At 42.0% G+C, this 22,337-nt stretch overlaps 1 protein-coding gene across 3 annotated transcripts in view; it reads left to right on the top strand.

Annotated features, from left to right (window-relative positions):
- GLRX2 (glutaredoxin 2) overlaps positions 1 to 22,337 on the top strand; it is a 28,540-nt gene that overhangs the window by 1,722 nt on the left and 4,481 nt on the right. For 2 of the 3 annotated variants that reach the window (XM_084851433.1, XM_084851434.1), the window contains exons 2-5: positions 4,448 to 4,511; positions 6,115 to 6,291; positions 6,908 to 7,040; positions 12,851 to 13,617. In XM_084851433.1, the coding sequence (XP_084707559.1) occupies positions 4,448 to 4,511; positions 6,115 to 6,291; positions 6,908 to 7,040; positions 12,851 to 12,873 (397 nt within the window). In that variant the 3' untranslated portion in view covers positions 12,874 to 13,617. Of the gene's footprint in view, positions 1 to 4,447; positions 4,512 to 6,114; positions 6,292 to 6,907; positions 7,041 to 12,850; positions 13,618 to 22,337 lie in introns of those variants that run through there. The other variant, XM_084851432.1, reaches the window with a different exon arrangement.

The following is a 22,337-nucleotide window of genomic DNA, read 5'->3' as shown; positions in this document are numbered from 1 at the left end:
GGGCTTTGTGTGTCAGAAAAGCATTAGCCCTCCTCAGAGGCTAATGGATTCTGATGGACTCCTGAGGGTCCTTTAGGAGAAGTATACTCCAGCTAGTATGGTTGGCACTCCTTTTGAAGCCCTAGTTGCCCTTCAGAATGGAGGAGTGAATGGAGCAGCAGACAGTTGCTCCCAAGCACTCTCTTTCACTAAGCAGAGCCTGTGTAGCTCCTTGATATACACCTGCGGTGAGAGCAATGAAGCAAGTGGGAAGATGGCTGGAATGCAGCTGGAGAAAACTCATGAGTAATGAAAGTGAGAGCCCATTAGTGGGCCTCCTCTGTGACAGTGAAGGAGGCAAGAAATGGTTCACCACCACCACCATGATTGCATTCTCTCGGTGTCATCCAATCGAGCTTTTCTGAGTGGTGCGGAGCCTTTTGAAGTCTGGCCCATCAGGAGATGTGGTGAAACCCTTGGTGGCACACAGTGACATGTTTGCAAGACACTTTGAGGGTAAAGTCACCCATACCCATCATGACGTGTCCCCCACAATCAATGTAGTAGCATCAGTGGAGTTGCCCAGAGCCCCATCTAGTCCACTTCTGTTGGATGACGTCCACATCCTCAGGCTCCAATAGCTGGAAAAGTGCTTCTCCAGAGGGTGGTGGCTGGCCAGTTTTGTCACTCTTGGATGAAACTGATAGTCTAGATCAGCCTTCCCCTACCTGGCACTTTCCATATGTTTTAGACTACAGCTACCATTAGCCCCAGCCAGCATAGCCAGTTGTCAGGGATGCTGAGATTTGTAGTCCTAAACATCTGGACAACACCAGGTTGGGGAAGGTTGGTCTAAACCCGGTTCAGGCCTGGTTTTGGGAAAGAAACAGCCTTGGTCACCCTATGGGATGACCTTTATCAAGAGAAAGGCAGGGGGAGTGTGACCCTGTTGATTCTTTTGGCTATATTCAATACTGTCAGCCATTGCATCCTGGGTAAGCTGGAAATAATTGCTCAACCCCTTGGCAGTCATGCTTTTGGGCTCCACAGGGCTCTATTCTTTTCCCCACACTGCTTAATGTTTACATGAATCTCCTGGAAGAGATCATCTAGGTCTGAGGTGTCACCAGTATGCAAATGACACTCGGCTTTATCTCCCTCTTTCATCAGATGTAGGCAAGGGTGTGGCTGTCCTTAACCAGGGCTTGGGTGTAGTAATGGACTGGATGAGGACAAATAAACAGACTCAGTCCAGACAAACTGGAGACAAGCTGGAGGTACAGCTGGTCAATGGTTTGTGATTGGTGCTCAGCCTGTTCTAGATGAGGTTGCGCTCCTCCTAAAGGATCAGGTTCACTGTGTGGGGTGCCGTTGTTGTGCATCTTAGTTCACACAGACAAACAACTTCCAAGCATACATGTGTAATGAGCAACAAAGGTCTAAGGCGACCTTAAACCAAAGATGTGGTGCCCACGCTGCAGACTTATGCATTATGATCTTGCTAAAATGGTGATAGCTACTTCTAAAATTGCCTCAACACTCACTCAGAATCCAAAAACATGACCTTTTAGATTTTTGTTCTCAAAAACATGCATGCACATTCATTGCAGAGGAGAACATTGGCTTGATTAGTATACCCACTCCTTTAAATAAGGAGGATTAACTGGTGCTGTGGAAATGGCAGCACAGGGGATTGGAAGGCTATATGACCAAGGAAGCTTGAGTGCTAGTAAAAATGGTGGGCCACAGGGGCAGAAATTGATAGATCCAAGAGAAAAGCAGGGGAAAGAACAGGAATGGCTATAATTACCTGACTTCAGAGGGAGGGGAACCCAAAGGACTTCACTTCCTATTTGGTTGCCAAAAAGCAGAAATATGTTGTCGGCACAAACTACCCTTGGGGTTTCTCAGGTTTTGTTCCAAATTACCAAATAGGCCAATTGGCTCTTGTTGCCCTGGACTTGTTGACAGCAGGCTGTACCGCATTGTCCACAGATATCCAAAAGAAGGATGTCTGATGACTGAGGATGGGGAGAGTGAGCAGAGGCTAACCCATTATTAGACACCCCAGAGCCAACACAATTTTGGATAAAAACATTTAGATGCAGAGCCTGAGCACTTGGGCTTCTTAGACTTTCCAATTATATTCAGAAATTTGACATTCAGCTGAACTGTGGTTGCTTCTCAATGCTCTGTGCTCACGGTGGGACTAGCTCCACCCTTTGAACTCGGAACTGACAACTTACACACAGGACACTAGCAGATTGTTTTGCTTCATATGTGGAACCCAGCTTTGGACTCAGTGGGGCACTTTAGCAGGGGGCAGAGGTCTCCCTCTCTCTGTCTCTGAGTATAAAAGGCAAACATCTATCTGAGGCAAACAAGGCAAGAAACGGGGGTGGGGAGATAGGCCCTGAAATATGGGGTGTTCTCTAGAGTAGAGTGGAGAATCACAGTAGGAAAGAGTTACAAGGTATTAATAGCCAATTGGACCCTAGGTTATTCTCAGATCTGAGAAACACCAATGTAAGAGATGCCCAAACAGAAAGAATGAGCATCAGCTGCCCAAACTCCAAGGCAGTTATCAGGATAAGGAGCTTGATGGCTCTGAGGCAGGACCAAGGATGGGTTAAAACAAAGGAAACAATTTGGTTCTGCCCACTGAATGGAAAGTGCAAGGAGGTTCCTTGCCTCTTGATTTTTTTCATCTAGCTTGCTCTAGAGTGTAGCATTGTGCAATATTTGAAACAAAATGGCATCATTAAAGATACCTGGCCAAAAGGTGGGGATACTTCAGGACTGGACCATTTTTTTCCACCAGAGCTTTTGACTGGCCAATTCAAAGGTACCCTCCTGGGTTAGTCAGCTGGGTAGTGATGTGGCAATCGAGCAGACATGTGCATGTTTTCCTTGGATGCAGAGAACTATCTTCTTTAATCGAACCGAGGAGGAAGCAAGTAAGGCTCCTGTGCCGGTTCTGGAGCCTGGTCCTGAGCCATATAGAGCTTTATTGGTCATAACCAGCACTTTGAATTCTGTCCAGAAACAGACCGGTAGCCAGTGCAAGTGCTGTAACAAGGGAATCGCATGCTCCCTGTAACTGGCCCTGGTCACTAGTCTGGCCGCAGCTTTCTGGACCAGCTGAAGTTTCTGAACAGTTTTCAAAGGCAGCCCCACATAGGGCGCATTACGGTAGTCCAAACGGGATGTAATTAAGGCCCCATCTATACGAGCCATTTACTCCAGGGCTGCTGCAATTCGTGATGCTTTGGGACATAGAATGTAGTAGCCTCTTTGCAGCCAAACCATGGTTTTCACCCGGAAAATGCAGATTTCCAAATAGGCATTTTGCAGCAGTGTTTTTGGTTTGCTGTGGGTTTCCCATGGTTGCGAGCTGTCTATCCCTTTCCCAGATGGACTTTGCATTTTGTGCTGGGTGTGTGGTAGGCGTGCCTAGTGCTTATGTCACTCTGTGATGCCCCTTCACTCGTCCCCGTTCCTTCGCGGTTCCGCAGTTACAGAGGCACGGAGAAGCATGCTCATTTCTTCAACCACACCTTCGCACACCTTCACAGCTTCGTATCTTCACAATGGCTGCTTTGGTGTCAGTGGCCGGGGGTGGGGGGTGTCAGGGGAGGAGAAGGTCCAGGACCAACTTTGCTTCAGCCAGCACTTTGGAGTGATGGGTAGGCATGTACCTCTCATGGGCACACGCCTTGGCGTGTGCGAACCATCGCGAGTGTCGCAGCCTGGAGAAAAGCCAAACAGTTGGCATGGTAACGATGAAGCAGACCACCCACATTTTACTTAATGAGGAATGGACAGACACAAAAGAACCCCTAAAATACAAAACCACTAAAACTCAAAATGTCACACCCCCACTCTCGCATGCCTGCGCAGCTACGCTTTTAAATATAACAGTTTTTTTAAAAAAGCAGCATGACCACCACAGTTTACTTCGTTGCAATGGCTATGTGTCAGGGCAGAGCGGATTTTCCATTGGAGAAGTTCACAGTAAACTGCGCAAGTATCACAGCAGAAGCTAATTTGCAGTTGCAATGCTGCGCAGTTACAATGGAGTGAAGGTTGAAAGCAGTGCTGTGTAGATGGCCTCTAAGGTATGATCATTTCATGTAACTAATGTTGATCACTTCATACACTTAAACTTCAGTCCTTTAGCACTTATCTAGGAGTAAGCCCTATTGAACTCAGTAAACCATGTCTGAGTAGACATAGGATTGCACTCCGAGTCCTGTGGCCTATGCTTCTATGGTGATGTTAAAATAGTTGCTTATACTTTTTTGTTGTTGCTGAAATTTACAATGCGCTCCTATACAAGTTTTCTTAGAAGTCCCGTTGAGTTCAGTGGGGCTCATTCACAGCTAAAGGGTTAGAGGATTGCAGTCTTAATCCAGTCAAAGTTCTGCAAAGTAGGGTTGTAATGTTTATTTTAATGCCTTTATTTTAGGATGGGGAACAGTACATCTACTAGCACAGACTTATGTAATACTGCCACTGCTAACCAGATAAAGGTGAGTGAAGATGGCTGTTACCATACTTAAATATTACTACTCTACTCTCACCATTTCACATGAAATTTGTTTTTTAACTTCATTTTAAGACTTTCATAAGCTTTAATTTTTTTAAAATTAAAAAATATCAAACATAGCCAATAGTTACAAAACACATTATTTAAAATAAAGTTAGTTTTAGATTTTTCACTCTGAGGAAGGTTGGCAAAAGTGGGCCTTGTTTGACACAGATCCTAAACCTATGCTACGGTTTTATGAGAGCAGAAGTTGGAATGATTCCACAAGTCAGTCTCTCTCTCTCTTTCTCTCTCTCTCTCTCTCTCTCTCTCTCAACCTTATCTTTGCAACTGTTGCTTTTACAGTTTGGAACTATTCTCTAATATTTAGCATCAATAATTTTATATATTTATTTATTACATTTCTAATGTATTTATTTATTATAAGTAAATGTATAATTATAACTAATTATTAATTATATTTTATTACATTTCTACCACCCAATAGCCAAAGCTGTCAGTAAAGCCACAACCCTATATTTGCTCACCTGGGAGTAAGTTCCATTGAAGGTTTACTTTTGAGTAGAGGTGCATATAATTGCACTTGGTCAGTTTGTAATGTAAAGCCATTGCTGCTTCTCTTCTGGATGTGGCAGAACTTCTCATCTTGCATTCTTTAAAATATTTTAAATAGGCAATTTTAATAAAACATTAGGTAGCTTTAAGTGAATGTTTTTCATTGCTATTCAATCACCATGATTATGGATTGGGTCTCACTGCTATATAGTCATCCAGACCTCCTTGGGTTTTGAATGGCTATTTTTATTTCTTCTTGTTCCCCAAATGCAACTAAAAAAAATGTTGTTGCATTATTAATATGGGCTCAATTAGAGCTCCGTTTTGCCTTTTGATTACTCACCATAGTGTGGAAGACCACAGCCATGTGTTTCGCTTTAACATGCAGGTATGTGGATATATATATTTGTGTTTCTTTGTGTGAAAACTGCCTTCTCCCTGCCCCCATCTCTTGAGGATGCAATCCTATACATGCTTATCTGGATATTGTTTTTGAAGGGGGTTACTTCTGAGTAGTCATGTATAGGATTACACTGTAAGAGGAATAGGGAAAATTTGAGACAAGAAACATGGGCCTGAAGGTTTATTTTTGCATTTTAGATAATGGGATATTATCTTGGAAGTTAAACTTTTTTTCAGTATTTATCTAGGGTTCTTGAGGGCCAAAATAAGACATGGGTAAAAATTATTTATTCAGTGGGGCGGGGGCGTGTTTCAGATGTTGAGCTGTTCATTTTTAAATGAATTGATACGTGATATTTAGGTTACAATTCTATATACACTTAAGTGGGAATAAGTCCCATTGAACTCAGTGGGGCGTACTTCTGAGTAGACATACATAGGGTGGCACTGTTTGGCATAAGTTTGTGTATCTGAATGAAGTTCAGCATTTACGCTTGGAAGTATGAGGGGAGGGTGCAACAAAATGCCATTGGTCAAAACTGAGTTTTGGCTCTAGTAGCAAATATATAAAACCACATAAAGGTTCTCTTAAAAGCTTCCGTGATCAAGTTCTGTATTTAAACACACAGGAAACTATCTCAGACCACTGTGTAGTAATTTTCTCAAAAACAACCTGTTCCTACTGCAACATGGCAAAGAAGTTATTTCAAGATATGAACGTGAATTATACAGCCATAGAACTGGACATGTATGAAAACGGAAGTCAGTTTCAAGACATTCTTCATCAAATGACTGGTGGCAGGACGGTGAGTATTTCCTTCTGAAATCATGTCACTTATAGCAGAAATTACAAGAGACTTGATCAATCCAATCCTCAATTAAAAGTATTTCTTTACACAGCACAAAATTAATCTGTGAAGCCTACTTCCACAATACGTGCTGATGGCCAGTAGCTTAGATGGCTTTAAAAGGGGGTGGGGGCCTTCCCATAACATCATCTGGCCTTACCCCACTCACTTTTCCTTCTCACACAGAGAGGCACAGAGCTCCCTGCCTCTCCATGAAGAAAAGGATTCCTGCAAGTGTCGTCCAAGTCTGGTGCCTCCTTCCCGCACCACTCACGTCCCAAGTGGGGTGCATGCAGTGTAGGAAGGGACTCATTCAGTGCTTGCTGGACTAGCTCCCAAAAGCACCAGACGAGTCTGGCACAGCACATCTCCCAGCAAACTCCCCATGTTATTTCCAGTCTGTGAGCAGAGGTAAAATGGGATTTCCTCTCCCCTGCCTCCTTCCCAAGCCTCCAGCAGCTACCAGGCTTGGGGAGGGGCCCATGAAGGTAGCCTTCCTTGGTACTATAGCATATGCATCATGCACATTTGAGCCTTGCTGATGAAATAACATTGATTTCTTTATACTCAACAGGTTCCCAGAATATTTATTAATGGAAACTTCGTTGGAGGTGCTACTGACATGCAGAGACTTCACCGGGAGGGCAAGCTGCTTCCGTTAGTTCACCAGTGTCAGATCCTAAGAGGAGGAATCTCAGGACAGCCATGTAGTTTTTCTTAACCTTGTTCTTTGTAGAATGCCATTGCTGAGACTTAAGACTCCATACATTTAATCCCAAATTCTTAAACCCAGATACTTTGGTTTCAGTACCATTTACATGTTCATAATATGTACAAAAATGCTTTAACAACTTTGAAAAGCCAGATAATTTATTAAGGTCTAGTATGCATCTTGCATTCAGGTGCCAATCCTATATACAATTACTAGGGAGCGTGTCCCATTGAAAACAATGAGACTTGCTTTCGAATAAAAATGTACAGGAATGCACATCTTTCAAACTGTCCTGAAACCACAAGTTCTATTTAGGTATGATACTGAACATTAAAGATTCACAGTGGGTGGATCCAGACTAAATTAGTTGCCCTAAATAAAATTAATGTGAACAGTTAACCATGATTTAAGTCCCATTTATTTTACTGGGAACTAAGCGCAGCTAACTTGGTCTGGATCCAGCTCATTGTTCTGGCATTTCTTGTACCACGGAATTGTTGAAGTGCTTATAAGAGATAATAGTTCTAAATAGAGCTGTGCGTGGTAACCAAACACTAAGCAGACCAATGCACAAGCATTAAGAATAAATTAATTCTGTTGCAGGATCATCTAGCTTATAGTAAACTATAAATTATTTTAGGATAGATGCTTTCTTCACTCAAAATTACAGTAGTATTCTGGGCTCCCCAACATGGTGCCTGGAGGCACCATGGCACCCACAGAGGCATGCCATGGTGCCCACCAGGCAGTCTGTCCTCCTTCACACAGGATTGCTCATCAAATGGGCTCCAGTGCTTGCACAGGGCCCCATTCCTCTTTGCTTGGCCTTGAATGTCTGACCCCCCCCTCGCACTTTCCCTTCCAATTGCATAGGCTTCAGCTGGCGCAGGTATTGGCAGGAAGAGGAGATGGAGCATGTTGAGTTGTGCCAAGCTAGTGCGTTGGTGTGTGGTAGGAGGAAAGGTAGGCCTGGGCAGAAGGAAGAACAGCAGCTGGGGGCAGGTGTGTGTGTTGAGAAAGGAGAAGCAGGTGTCATCGGGGGATGTGAAAAGCAGCAGTTCCTCCCACTTATCCTTTTCCCCTTTCTGCTATTTATTTTCCCTTGTTTCCTTCCTGTTTACTTTCCCCTCCTTCTCCTTACGCCTTTTTTTTTTTTAGCCCTCCCCACCTTTCCTTCCCACTTGCTGCTGATCTTTCTCCTTTCCTACTTTTTTTCCTTAAAGCCACAGATTTTCCCCACCCCATCAGCTACAGTGAGGGTAGGAGCGAGGTGGGGGGGGGGGAGGTGTCAGCATCAGAGAGACAGACAGACAGACAGAACACACCTTGTCATGTTTTGCATCTGGTCACCCTCGAGAGAAAGGAAAAGGTGGATAGTATATGCAGAACAGTCCTATGCAAGTCTACTCAGAAGTAAGTCCTACTGAATTCAACAGGAGCAAGAACGTATCGGATTGCATCCCTGCAGCTTCTTGAAGTTTCTTGTCTCTGAGCCTGTTTGCCTTCTGTGGAATGGCTGTTTTATGACTGGTCCCTTCCGTCCATGGCAACCATTTTGTGACAGTGCCCACAACACTTTTTCAATATTTCAGATGTGCCCATCATCCCAAAAAGGTTGTGGACTCAGTCCAGCCCCTTAGAGGTAGGTTGCAGTTGAAGGGAAATGCAGTAGTCCCCTCACTCCACTTCCAGTTGTTGTAACAAGGAATAAAACTGTCTGCACAAATACTTTTTGCGTGCCTACCAAAAGATCATTCAGATGAAGCACTGTCAGAGGCACTACCATGATGTGTAAGCATAAATGTTTATGTAGAATGCTAGCTCACTCAAAAATCTTACTTCCAAATCCCAACCAGGATAGTTGGGTTGTGGTGGTCAACACAAAAAAAGGCTGCAAGAAAGCTTTATCTGTAATCAGTCCTATTTACAAAATATCCTTTTCTGTAGTTGTGGGAAAGTTTGTTTTCTCTGTGCTCTAGACTTCAGTGCATTTCCTTACTGCAGCCAGATACACCTCCAAGAAGCCACTCTTGAATATCAGAGGGAAGGGCTGTAGCTCAGTGGTGGAGCACATTTTCTGCGTGCACAAGGTCCCAGGTTCAATCCCCGGCATCTCCCGACATAGCTGGGAAAGACTCCTGCCTGAAAGCCTAGAGGGCTACTGCAAGTCAGTGTAGTGTATACCAAGCTAGATGGACCAATGGCCTGATTTAGTACGAGATAACTTAAAGCCTCCCTGGAGCAAAGAGCTACAAAACACCTCTGTTTGCACCCATACCCAAGTCTCCTTAAATTCCAGCCTGATTCTAATTCAGATCGTTTCTTTCATGAGGAAGCAAACAGGAAAATGTTGCAATCTGCCAATTCTAGCCCACCTTGGCCAATTCTGCTCAGGTAGGCTTCTTTCGGCTTTTGGAGCCTGGTTGGGAGATAAAAACAAAATGGCTGAAAAGGAGTATTTTGCAGGAGAGAATCGACAGATGGGCTAGGATTAAGCATCTTCTTTTTGCCTACTAATTCTCTGCAACTGAACACTCCCAGCTCTTAATATCTAGTTCCTCCCTGAGTTAGCTTCACTCTAAACATGGAGAGTGGCAAATTAAACATCCTTGTTTTTACAACTAGAAATTGCGTATGCTCTTTTAAAACCAATCCTTAAAGGTAGAGGCAAGAGAGTTAAGATACTTTTTTACATTTGCTTAGAAGTCAAAAGACTGCATCCTTCACCTTCACATGCCAAATACCTGATCTTATTAGCATTCTCAGAGACATTGAACTAATTTCCCAGTGAAGGCTAAGATCCAGATATTTATTTAGACATCCTGTGAGGTTCTTTACTTTTCTCCCCACCTCCACTTTGAATTGCATTCTCTTCTATGCAGCATCACAAACTACTTTTAAAACTACTTTGAGTTTCAAAAATAACATTTAAGAAACTTTAAAAAAATTGCAATTATAACAAAACTTTTTTAAAAAGTGGTGTGGAGGACTACAGACACCACCAGTAGCAGGAACATAACAAGAAAAAAATCCACTTACAGTATTTACAACACCATTGGTTCAAAAGTAAAAAGGGGATTTGACACTTCTGTTTAAAATACATACATTAAGTGAATATATACATATAAGTGAACCATATATCTAAATAAGCAGCCAGAGGAATTTGAGAACTGTAAGATATATGTTCAAATGCAGCAAACACAGAAAGATCTTTTGTCCATTGAATAATGGGTGGTGGGTGTTTGTCCCTCCAAGGCTGAAGTATAAGTCTCTTTGCAACTGTAAGGGCTCTCAGTATTCTCTTTTGCTGTCCATCTGTTAATCCCCACACCACAGGGATATAATTTAAAACTGCACAAGCATCCACAATTGCCACAGATTTTTTGAGAACAAAATGTATGCGGGCAGTAACTTTCAACTGAAAAGACACCGCAGGGTATGCCTACATCATATGCCTCAGCGACACATGATCTGCATTACGTTGCCAGCATCTAACTGAGCTAGGCACCTCTTTCTTAACCAGCCTCTGTGGTGTCCAATATACGCAAAATATCCTTTTGTTGAATCAGCCTCAATTTTAAATCCACAGAAATAGTACATATGGAAGCTAAGTCAACTTTCTATTGATTAGGCTGTATAGAGCATTCCAATTCCCTATTCTATGCCTCTCGAACATACTGAACATCCACTTTATTACATCCCAAACGACATTTATAATGACTGCTATAGCCTTAGCTTTCTGTAAAGATCCAATTGATTTTTCCAACAGTATAGGAGCCCTTTAAGAAACGTACATCCAAAGCTTTTGTGAGCAGGTGGAATTGGATACTTGGTTCTTTGGATCATGGCCAGGATCTTGTCTGCTTTACAGATGCACCAGAAAGAGGTGGTAGACTGTATCACTTAAAAGTTGCTGGTGGGAAAATATTCTCTTACACAAAAACTAGTGCAGAAACGACAACCTGGCAAATCATAGGAATTGCTTTTCACGCTGCTTCTTTCTGCTGTTCTAGCTTTATAGAGGCAGGGATTTGTAGAATTTTAACTGGGGGGCGGGGGCAGGAGGGGTAAAAATGTGTTACACTGGCTGAAATAGTCGATTGTACCACTTCATTCTTGTGAAGCTAATGCAGTTGGGGTTGTTTTTTTTTAACCAACTCTAGAAAACTTGTTTTTCTGGCTATTGCAGTGCTTAGCTCATTGTAATTCATAGATGTAAATGATGGAGTGAGGTTGCACAGTGTTGTCTGAACTGCTGAATGTTTTTTTCCCCCTGCTTGGTTAATGCACTTGCATTAAACAAAGACCTCAACATTAGGGCTTGCTGTTGATGTATATCACTGAATGATGCTCATGTCGTACACTTGCACAGATCTAATGTGTGTTTATATTTTTATTCTGCTTTTTGGACAAATATTGTCTCCCTAAGGTAGATTTCATCAATGAAAAAAATGACCCCCAGGGTTACAAACTAAAAATACAAGACATGCAAGGGAAGGGGAGGTAAAAGGTAGAGGAGGGTGTTCAAATGACAGAACAAAGTGGTGAATTCCAAACAGAAATTTACATCCAGTTGGGCCAAGCTGGTCTTCTCTTGATGGTCGTGCTTGGAAAGTTTGCAACCAGAGCAAGCAGACTTTATGCTTGCGGGATCTACTTCGGTTTTCATTAGAACCATGAGGTCCACCAGCCGGAGACAAGTTCAAAATAGAGTCAGAAAGAGGGACATAAAATCGTGGAACAATGTGCCTCTGAGCACATGCTCAGCCCAGGTATTTCAGTACTGGAACTTACACACACACACACACACACACACGTACACACACGTGTTTTGCTCTGAGCTTCCTTGATTTCAGCAGCCTGAACTAGGCGGGAAAGTGGCTATTATCTCTGTTTATTCACTGGGAAATGGAATCCCTTGCTGATCTACTGCAAATCACTCAGATCTACCAGTAGATCCCACTGTACCTTCTGCTCCCCCTGATTTACAATAAGTTACTTTTTTAAGAGCGTCAGCTTATATGGTCTCATGGAACTAAATATAGGGAAGTAGTTCTAGTCACTGAAAGTTTGTAAAGCAGGTTTTCAAAGCCTTAAACTTCACAAAGGGGGGGTGCTTCTCATAAACTCCATCTTAAAAACTTTAAAAGTAGGAAAGGTGTGAGAACTTACTGGAAACACTATGGTGGACATGATCAAATACAAGGATGCTATATTAAAAAGTTAATAGCACATCTCTTATGAAGTTGCAAAAGATGTATTTTTAAAAAAAAAAAAAAACCCAAGCCTGATTACAATCACATATTCAAATGTGAAAAACCAATTTGTTTAGATGACTAAAAACCAATTTGGCATTAGCATTACATGAGTTTCCATGTAAACAAGCCAATATTATACGGTATATCTTAGCTACAAAACTCAAAACAGTGCTACATCTGACAACAGTTTTGTGTAGCAGTTTTCTAATGGGTGGGTCCATAAAAGTATTTCTAGGGTGGGGAAATGTTATAGAAAAGCCATTCTAGTTAACACCTTTGTTCACAGCCACAGGTTAAAGGATGTTTTGGGAATATTTCATGAAGCTTTGTCATGAATATATTGGATATATATAGAAGTTCCACCAAACCATGGGATACCTAACTTGGTCAGTGACTTTACAGTTTGGGTACTGTCTTGAATGCTGTTACTGCATTTTATAAAAAACCCTTTAAATGTGCCACAGCTTTCATGTGTTGGTAAAATTAGTGTTTTGATGATTCATTTTTTGAGATGTATATTTGTAATTTAGAATTGGTCTGTTTTCAGTCTTTAGACAACCTGATGCATGAATGCACACCTTCAGCCTTCCAAGCTTAGAAACTGCTCCAGATTCAAATGAAAGATCCATCCCATCTGCTCCATGTGGGAATATCATACATCACTTCTGTGTTCTGAAAGGAAGAAACTGCACAGGGCTGAATTAAACTGTAATTGAAATCTAAATACTAGCAGCAGAATGGACAACTTAACATGAACACCAACTGGCAACTCTCATTTTTCTCATATTAAATATTTCTAGCCCTCATGCGTGTAAATAAAATCCAGAAGGACAGAGTTCAAGATTTTGAGGGGGGTAAAATAGGATTTCTGCTACTACCATAACTTGCCCTTCCCACAACATACCTCATTCTGTTATGATGCACCTATAGTTTTATACTCACTTGCAAATTCCTCCTTCCAATTATTTACAAAATTAAGCATTTTAAATTCTACAGAGCCTTAGCTGGGAACCTTTGAGAGTGTCATCTGAACATCAACAAATCACTCAGGACAGTCTGTGATATATTAATATTTGAGTGTGCATATAAAAAAATTGGCATGTATAGCAATATCTACAAATGGAATGGTCATTGATCTAGCAGCATCTCGTACTGAGGGGGTGGAAAAGCAATTTTCACCAATTCCCCTCTTCTGTAGTCCTCAATGCTTTTCCTGAGGGCCCCCCAACTCCTTGGATTTCTTCCCCCCCCCTCCCTTTTGTTGGTGGATGCTCTAAGTGTTCAGTCAGTAGAACTCTCCTAATATGATCTTAGGAGTCTAACCCATGGGCAATATTTAAAACTGGAATGTAGTATATCAAGCAAATATTTTAACATGATTGCATCGGAGTACCATGCTTCTTTAGTGCAGCGCAGCTGAATTTTTTCAGCTACATGATTAACTATTTGATCTTCATCTTATAGTGCCCAAAATAAAACATTTCTAATTAGTGACACATGAAGTTAATGTGATATGTCAGGAATGGATTACTTGCCAGTGGAATTTTTATTCTCTGCAATAGTTCCTAGAGGAAAGGAGACTTATTGTGCAATCCTGTATAGGATGTAAGCCAACTAAGTTCAATAGGACTTACTCCCAGGTTAAATAAGTATAGGATTGCTGCCTTAAGAACTTGCTACAATTCAGAACCTCCATTTACTCATTTATGCTCAAGGAAAACTGAACTCCAAATAGCCTCCCCTCAACCCAGTTCTAACCTTGTTACCTTCTTCCTGCACAGAAATGGTGAACCAATGAAGTGAATTTGGCTGGGATCTTTGGTCTTGCTGTAGCATCAGACTCTCCATGCTTTCTGTTTCCTCTCTTATTTGTGAGTAGTATAGCCATTAATGGTTGGGAAAAGCCAAGGCAACATACCTTCAATTCATTTCTGCACCAAAAACAGCCACTTTGTAGAGCCTTTCAAAAAGCTAAAGCCAACCACGAAACAGATATTTTTTTCTCAATCTAAAAGGTGAACTTGATGATTTTATAATATATCACATCTCTGCAAGAGCTTTTCCTTGTTCTCCTAAACCACTTTGTCAGTATAGATCGAACAGGTTCTATCAGAAAGCTCACAAGGAGGAGAATATAGTGTATTGTGGGAATTCAAAAGGAAACATCTGGTGGCTTGGGGGAGCTATGAGAGACCAACAGCTATTGCACCAATCCCATCTTAAGCTGATAAATCTCTACCTGCCTAGTTAGCAAGAGAAAGCCCACCATGCTTAAGAGGCCTAGAAATAATGAATCATGAATTGTCAGTATAAGAGGTAAATAGCATCCTGCACTCAGTCACACTTCCAGTTGATCGTTATGGCATTTCCATACACATTTCCACCATTTAGAGTGCATTATGCTATTAAGTTAATGATTGTGCCATCATTAAGGGAAGTTAAGAGAATGATATGCATAGAATTTATTTCATACTTGCAATGTTCTACAAATCATAATGCAGATTAGGAACATTTCATTTCTAGTAAATGTCTAAAAAATGTCATTTAGGGAACAATCCTATCTGGGTTGACGGTGCAGGGCGGGAGGAGTGGTGAGGAGCAGATCTCCTCACTCCCCCTGCCCGGCTTTAAGCTGTCTAGCCGTGGGACCTCGGAGCACAGGAAGCGGCAGCTGAACGACATGTAGGCTGTGTCGTACCGGCATTTCTGACTTCCCCGCCCTGGCACACCCCCAGGAATGCCCCGTTTTTGCCGCTCTGCACTCCTCTTCCACGCGCAGGGCCGTTCCACATTACCTTCAAGGTGGCGCAGGAGGGGGTGGAGGTCGGTTCTCAGGGAACCAACCTCAAAGTGCGGGCTCCAAGGTCAGTTCCCAGAAACTGACCTATCCTACAGCCATCTAGCCGCTGACTAGCAGCCATAGGATTGTGTCCTTAGTTATTCAAAGGTGAAGGCGATAATGTTCAAAAAACCCTGCCTCTGACAAAACAGTGATCACTTTTCTTATCAAGAAGGTGATCATGTTCCTGTTAAAGATGCACTACTGGATTTTAAAAATATATATTAAAGCTTACTATTTTAGCGGTTTTAAAAGTAGCAAACATCAGCACCAAGATCTTATGGTCTAACTACCCATTGGGCACAATACTATAAATGTTTAGATGGGAAAAGCCTACAATTTCCAGCATGCCAGGAGGTGTAGGCCTTTTTCTATCTAAACATGCACAGAATTGTGCCCTAAGTCACATGCATGTTTATCTTCATAAAACAAAAGGTCTGTAACCTCACAGGTAAAAGCAGCTGTAGGGGTTGTTATTTGGACCAGAAAAAATATCAACTGGCAGAGCAAAATACTATACATCCACTCAAAACGGCCCTCTCCTTAAGGGCACAATCCTATGGGGATAGGTGGCCGCCTCCGAACTTGGAGGTGACCACCTATCTAATGCAGGGCGGGTGGAACATGGGGGGGATATTTGCCTCCATGCTCCAGCCACCCTCCATTTGTGGCTAGAAGGTCGATTTCAGCTATCTAGCCACAGCACTTCAGAGGGGCTCCGAGGTCGGTTCCCGAAAACTGAATAATCATATGGCCATCCAGCCGCTGTCTAGCAGTCATACGATTACGCCCTAAGCTACTTATTTTTAAAGGAAGTGATTATCAAGGCTTCATTAGATGATTTGCGTGTAGCATGTACTTTGCTCCAATAGAAGGCAAGTTTTTAAAGAGATGAGCAGCAACTTGTAATTGAAAATACTAGCCAATCACTGAAATGTATTAATTTACTTCCATCGTATAAGTTTAAAGTTTATTTGCTTGTTGGCTGTCTTCTTCCTTATTTTGAAAGGTGTAGTGTACCTTTAACGTATATAAAGCAAAAGTCACATACAGAGACTGGATCATTTTTTCCTGCTGCTACAAGAGTTTTTAGCGTTCTCAAAATTATTTGTGACCATGTTAGGTAATTCTTATCTACCAAATTAGATGTAAAAATATACACATTTCACACTAAACATGCCAAATTTAAAAAATACACATTTTTCACAAATGCTGGTAAATATTTCTACCTCACGCTTTCTTAAAGAACTGACATTGAGTCCTCAGCTGAAAGTTTATCTTCTCACAATATTAATAAAATAAATTAATCCAATCTATGGATTACCACTTGGTGATAAAGTTTGTTTTTTTTATACAGTATTTTCCAACAGTACAATACAGTTCATATAAATGCAAAAAAGAAAAGATGCAAAAACGTTGGCATGTTTAAGTTACCTTGATAAAGCTACAGTAACATGTAAAATGACTATTTCCAAGACATATTCTTGACCCTTGATGCTCCCACAACTACACCGTACACACACCTGTTAAACTTTACACTCTCAAATCTCAGAATAGTGTGGCTTAAGGCAGAAGTCAGTGGCAGAGCACCTGCTTTGCATGCAGAAGGCCTCAGGTTCAATCCCTGGCATCTCCAGGTAGGACTGGAAGAACATCTGCCTGAAACCCTGGAGAGCCGCCACGAGTGAGGGTGTACAATACTCGGCTAGATGGACTTAAGGTCTTACTCAGTGTGAGGCAGTTTCCTATGTTCTTAAAATAACTGTTATGTAAAGGTTACCCATCTACAGATTCAAATGAGTGCTCATGGTTTATTATACCATGTGTCTTAAGGCATTCTAAACATTAAAAATTACAGTATTTACTAAAATTAAGACGATTTCCCCATGAGTTTCATTCTGTAGAAAAGAAACATTAAAAGCCCATTTACCAATCTAGTAAAACAATACCGTCCACATCCCATGTTAACATTACCAGTTGGATCTAAAAACTAAGTAGCATTGCTGCTTAATAGTAGTACATATTAAAGGGGAACAGGAATACCCCCCTTTAGTGAGTCACAAAAAAAGGTTCCGCCATTATAGCCCTCAAAATTCTACTGCTTATAAAACTGACACCTGTTGAGCTAATAACTTGAAACCTAGCATCCATAATCTACCTGATGAGTTCTACCATTGTGCAAAATTTCAAACCAATATGATACAAATTGCCATACATACAGCAAGTTAAAAAGTGCTGAAAATTGACACATTTGTACTTGTTACTCCAACCTGTGGCTCAGCATATCATTTTTTTTTCAAATTCTAGGGGAAACTACTGATGTACTTTATTCAGGCTTGTCAAGGAAGTGTATCTTTCATTGGTTTGCTGAAATTCTGACCAGTGGATTAAAAGTTAACAAGGTTTTTCTGTCCCATGAGATCCTATGGCAGCAACTGCTGGCAAAGTTATGTCAGTTGGATGTGTTCAGTTGGACATACTTTGAAGCTAAAACACTGCCAGTATTCCAGTGTTTTAAGAGGCCTTCCAGTGTTCCTGTCAGCTTTCTGACAGTGTGGGAGGGATATCAGGAAACACTGTTAACTGAGATAAAAGTCAGGTAATTTTGAAGGCTGAGGGAATTATTCTCACACATTGACAGATCACTGACAGAGAGAGGCTGGAAAAAGAAAAAGCTATGCTGGGTAAGCTTTGCAAGCTTACCCAGAAGTAAGCTATACTGAATATACGAGGTATATTCAGTATATATAAGCTTACCCAGAAGTAAGCTATACTGAATATACGAGGACATTATTCATTTATACACATCTACCCGGTTAATGACTTGTTCATGTTCTGCTTTTTTCAGAACACTAATAACTTTCCTTTTTAAAAACCAGGGCAATTCAATTATCAAAAAAACTGACAGTTTAAAACCAGAGTTAATGATATAGAGTTAAGGCTATATCATGTTGGCTGAAGCTCTGCAAAGCCAAGAAATTGGAAGCTAAGGCTGATATCTTAACTGATGTGTCCCATGATCAGTGATGATGTTGTGCAATGTCACAAATTGTGCTTGCTTACAAGAAACAAACAGGCATGGGTCAATTTACAGAAGGATTCTTCTAGCAATATGGTAAGATTCAGATGCTTCGTAAAGCAATAGAAGACAAGGACAATGTGGGACATCTTTGCTGGTCCCAGGCACTCCATCCTCCCCATTTGAGCCTAAAAGACCTAATGTGGGTGCATGGAGGGTAAGTTGTAAGCAAGCACATTGTGACATTGCACAACATCACAGGGCATGTCTGTGGAGCTTGAGCCATGAAATAGCCTTAATTCTGGTTTTAAACTGGCAGATGTTCTTTTTAAATCACTGAACTGTATTTGTGATTGCACATAATGTAAAACTACAAATGCAAATGGGTGCCCTACTAAACCCCAGTGTAAGACCCATATTAGGCAGCCACATTTGTTCATAGCAGAATCTATGCTGTTCTAAACAAGTGTCATTTTAGCTAACTATTCTTTCATACAGTTGACCTTAAATTTTGTTTTGTTACCAATTTATTAGAACTGCTGCTCAACTTAAAATATGAATACAAAGCCAATTCTTCCAGGGTGATAAAACCTGTGCTTTGGCTGCACCACTTCAAACTGTAGCTTGAAGGCTGATATGGCTGAATGCTCCTTTATACAAACTATTTCTTCCATGAAGAAAAACTAGATGTTAAAAGGAAGGAATTTAGTCTAGCTCTCTTCCTAGGCTAGATTTCCATGTGAAGCAATTTGTGGTTTTCTTGATTTTGCATTCAGTCATATGAGCCCTGATGCAGTCTGACGTAGCACAGCCCAAACCCAAATTTGTTACCACAGTGAAAATAAGGCGTAGAGAAGGGTTTTTGTTATCTATTGTGCTATAGTGCATTCATCTTAAATGCTATTTCTATACGCCAAACAATTTACAATCAGCCTCGGTAAGGCCTTCTGTGTGTCCCATCAGCCAGGACAACTAGGCTGGTGAGGACTAGGGAGAGGGCCTTTTTTGTGGTGGCCCCCACTCTGTGGAATTCCCTCCCTAGTGACCTCGGCCATGCCCACTCTTTGATGAGCTTCCGCTGGACTTTAAAAACCTGGCTGTTCAGGTGGGCATTTGGGGTGGGTTAGGGTTTTTTTAGAGCAGTGTTGTTTTGTTTTGTTCAGTTGAATATGTAAATTCGTTGTATTTCGTGTTATTAGTATTGTACACCACCTAGAGTAGGGATGTTGGAAAATTCCGCCACGGAATTCTAAAGAATCCGGCCCCCCGGAGTCCGTGGCAGAACAGACTACCCCCCCTACCACCCCCCAAAATCCCCCCCAGAACGGAATTACCTGGCGACTCCGGCGTCGGAGTCTCTGAGTTGTCTTCCTGCCGCTGCTGGGCTTCTGCGGCCGCAAATGGCGGCCGTCGTAGCAGCCGCCATTTGCGTCCCTGTCAAGCTGTGATAGGCTAAATAAGTATCTACGTAGCCTATCACGGCAAAAAACAGGGACGCAAATGGCGCCCACTACGTCATTTGCGTCCCTGTCTTTTGCCATGATAGGCTACGTAGATACTTATGTAGCCTATCACGGCTTGGCAGGAACGCAAATGGCGGCTGGCGTAGCAGTGACAATTTGCTGCCGCAGCCTGGCTGCGGCCAGAAGCCCAGCTGCAGCTGGCCCCAGCCAGCAGCTCTGCGGCCTTGCCGCAGAGCGGAGCCAGCCGGGGAGGATTCCGGGGGGGAGGGATGGATCGCCTCCCCCCCCCGCGGACCCCAGCGCACCGGACCTGATTGCCTCCCCCCTCCCGCGGACCTCAGGGGACAGAGGTAAGTGGGGTTTCGTACACCCCTAACCTAGAGTGGCTGGGTAGCCAGCCAGATGGGCAGCTAATAAATCTACTAAATAAATAAGTATCTGAACAAAACAAAAGAACAAAACACTCTGCAGCATTAAAACCATAGCCACATACAAAGACATTCAGATCTCACAATATTCATTGAGCTCTCAACCTCTATGTGAGTCACAAGAAGCACATTTCCAATGCACAATGCCTGGCATCATAAAAATTAATCTGGCCATTCCAAGTTGTTCTGATTTTAGGACAATTTATTCTCAAGTTGTCTTGGAAACTGAATGTATGCTTTGTAAAGCATTAAATCTCCAATTTCTGCTTCTACGCTAAGTAACTGGTGACAGCTGGAACCTTCCCTTCAAACTGATGAGTCCTGTTGTAGGTAAAATATATATTTGCTATATTTTAGCTCAGCCATAGAAATATTTTTGGTTTTGTTCAAGTTCTACAAAGAGACTTTGAAAATACTCTCACCCCCAGAAAAAGACCACGATTGACCCCACCTTGTAATTTAATTTTAAGAATAGAACCTTCGTTGATGTAGGCTTACATTCTTATTTGTACTGTACACACCAACTACTACGATCATTATTTATTCAACTTGTATATTCTGTAACTTCCTGCTCAACTGGATACTCAGTTTCTCATTCTTGTTATCAATCCTCTAGTGAAACTATCTTGACCAGAAGTCTTCGGTGCCGTATTTAACATAGCCAGACACAAACTCCCTAATCCTACTCCAGTGATCACGTAGCATACACGAAGCAGCTCTGCATGAACATCAGAATGTCTATGCCCATAAACAAGTCACTGGACCAAGGGTCTGCACAGATGTAATACTTCTGGCTCCCCTAACCAGGGCTAAGGAATTGGGAGCCAGCCATACGTTTGGACACTCTCAGCCCTCTGGTAGACATTCCGCAAACTTGTTTCAATAATTGTTAAGGATAGGGATGTAAGAGAGTTTTGTTTGAGTTTGCAAATCAGCCAAGCTTGCCAAGTCCACAACCCCAAAAGCATTTTTTAAAAGTGTTTGCACACTGCCGAACTTGCAGTTGTGTTTGAATGAAAATATGTATTCTTTGAAAAATGCACACTTTGAGATGTGCATTTTTCAAACAATATGGATTTCCACTGTTTAGTCACTGAGGAACAAGTGGACACATTTGAAAATGTGCACAGAAATGCACACTTTTCCCTTTCAAATGAATCGAAAAACATGTTGCTAACAAAAACTGGAGTGAGCTAAACTGGGCTTCGAAGTGAAGTTCAGAGAACTTTGGTGAGCTCAAAGACATCCTGTTACTCCCATCCATATTTAAGAATTGTGCTGACACAAACACTAATCATGTTTGTGATTACCACTAACAAGGGATTGCCTGTAACCAGAATTTGATGTCACATGCCGATTAAAAATCCTGATTACTCCTGGTCAACATTCATCACGGTTAATGTTGGTGCCCGTGGAACCCTTAGCTATGCAGGGGAGGGCGGAGGCAATTCTGAGGGATGGGAGAAAATCCCATGGCCCACTGCCTCAGCCATTTTAACGAGACTTATGTCTGCGTCGGTCTATGACTTGACAGAAAGGAATGCAAAGACAGGGTCTACAGCCAGAGGAAAGGAGTATTTATAACGGAAAACGAAGAGACTAGCAGCAAAAATTATATGCAGAAGTGGAAAGCCTGAGAGAGAAGGGGACAAAGGAAAGAACAGAGGCATGAATTTGACCTCTGAACCACTGTTAAGGGGAAAGCTGCCAGTTCAGGGCGCAATTCATTCAGCGCTTCCATGTACTTCTGTAAAGCTTGCACAAAGGAAACTGACAGAAGATAAACAGCAGTGGTGTTTCCCAAGTGTCACAAGTGAGATAGCAGTATTTCTAGAGTAAGAGAACCTCAACATGACAATTCCGTATACACTGAAGAAAAGTATCTTCAAAATTAGCACAGGTAAAACAAAGGAAGTATTTTTTGTATTCTAGACCATAAAAGACCACAACTTGCTGATTAATCATGAGCCAGAAGACAGGACATACACGTAGCACTCTACACACCCAAGGGTTTCCATGTTCTCTTTCTTAAGTTGAGCTGGGGAGCGCTCTACCCGGATACACACAGCAGGGAATCTTCGCTGGCACATGGGCTACTTCCGCTCAAGGAAACACAAAGCCCCAATGCTTGTACGGCCTAGGATCACACTCATTATTTAGCATTATGAAATGGCTACTTATCAGCACTAATCAGTTCAGGCATTACCATGGCTTGTATGCAAAGTGATGCAAGTGGAAGGCGGCTCTCATGACATTGCTTTCCTCCCCACTGCAGAGCCCCCCCT

Source organism: Heloderma suspectum, chromosome 4 (genome assembly GCF_057233095.1).
Source record: "Heloderma suspectum isolate Gila_16-S chromosome 4, 16-S_ref, whole genome shotgun sequence".
Lineage (NCBI taxonomy): Eukaryota > Metazoa > Chordata > Lepidosauria > Squamata > Helodermatidae > Heloderma > Heloderma suspectum.
The sequence above is the reverse complement of the archived record's forward strand: the minus strand, read 5'-3'. Positions and strand labels throughout refer to the sequence as shown.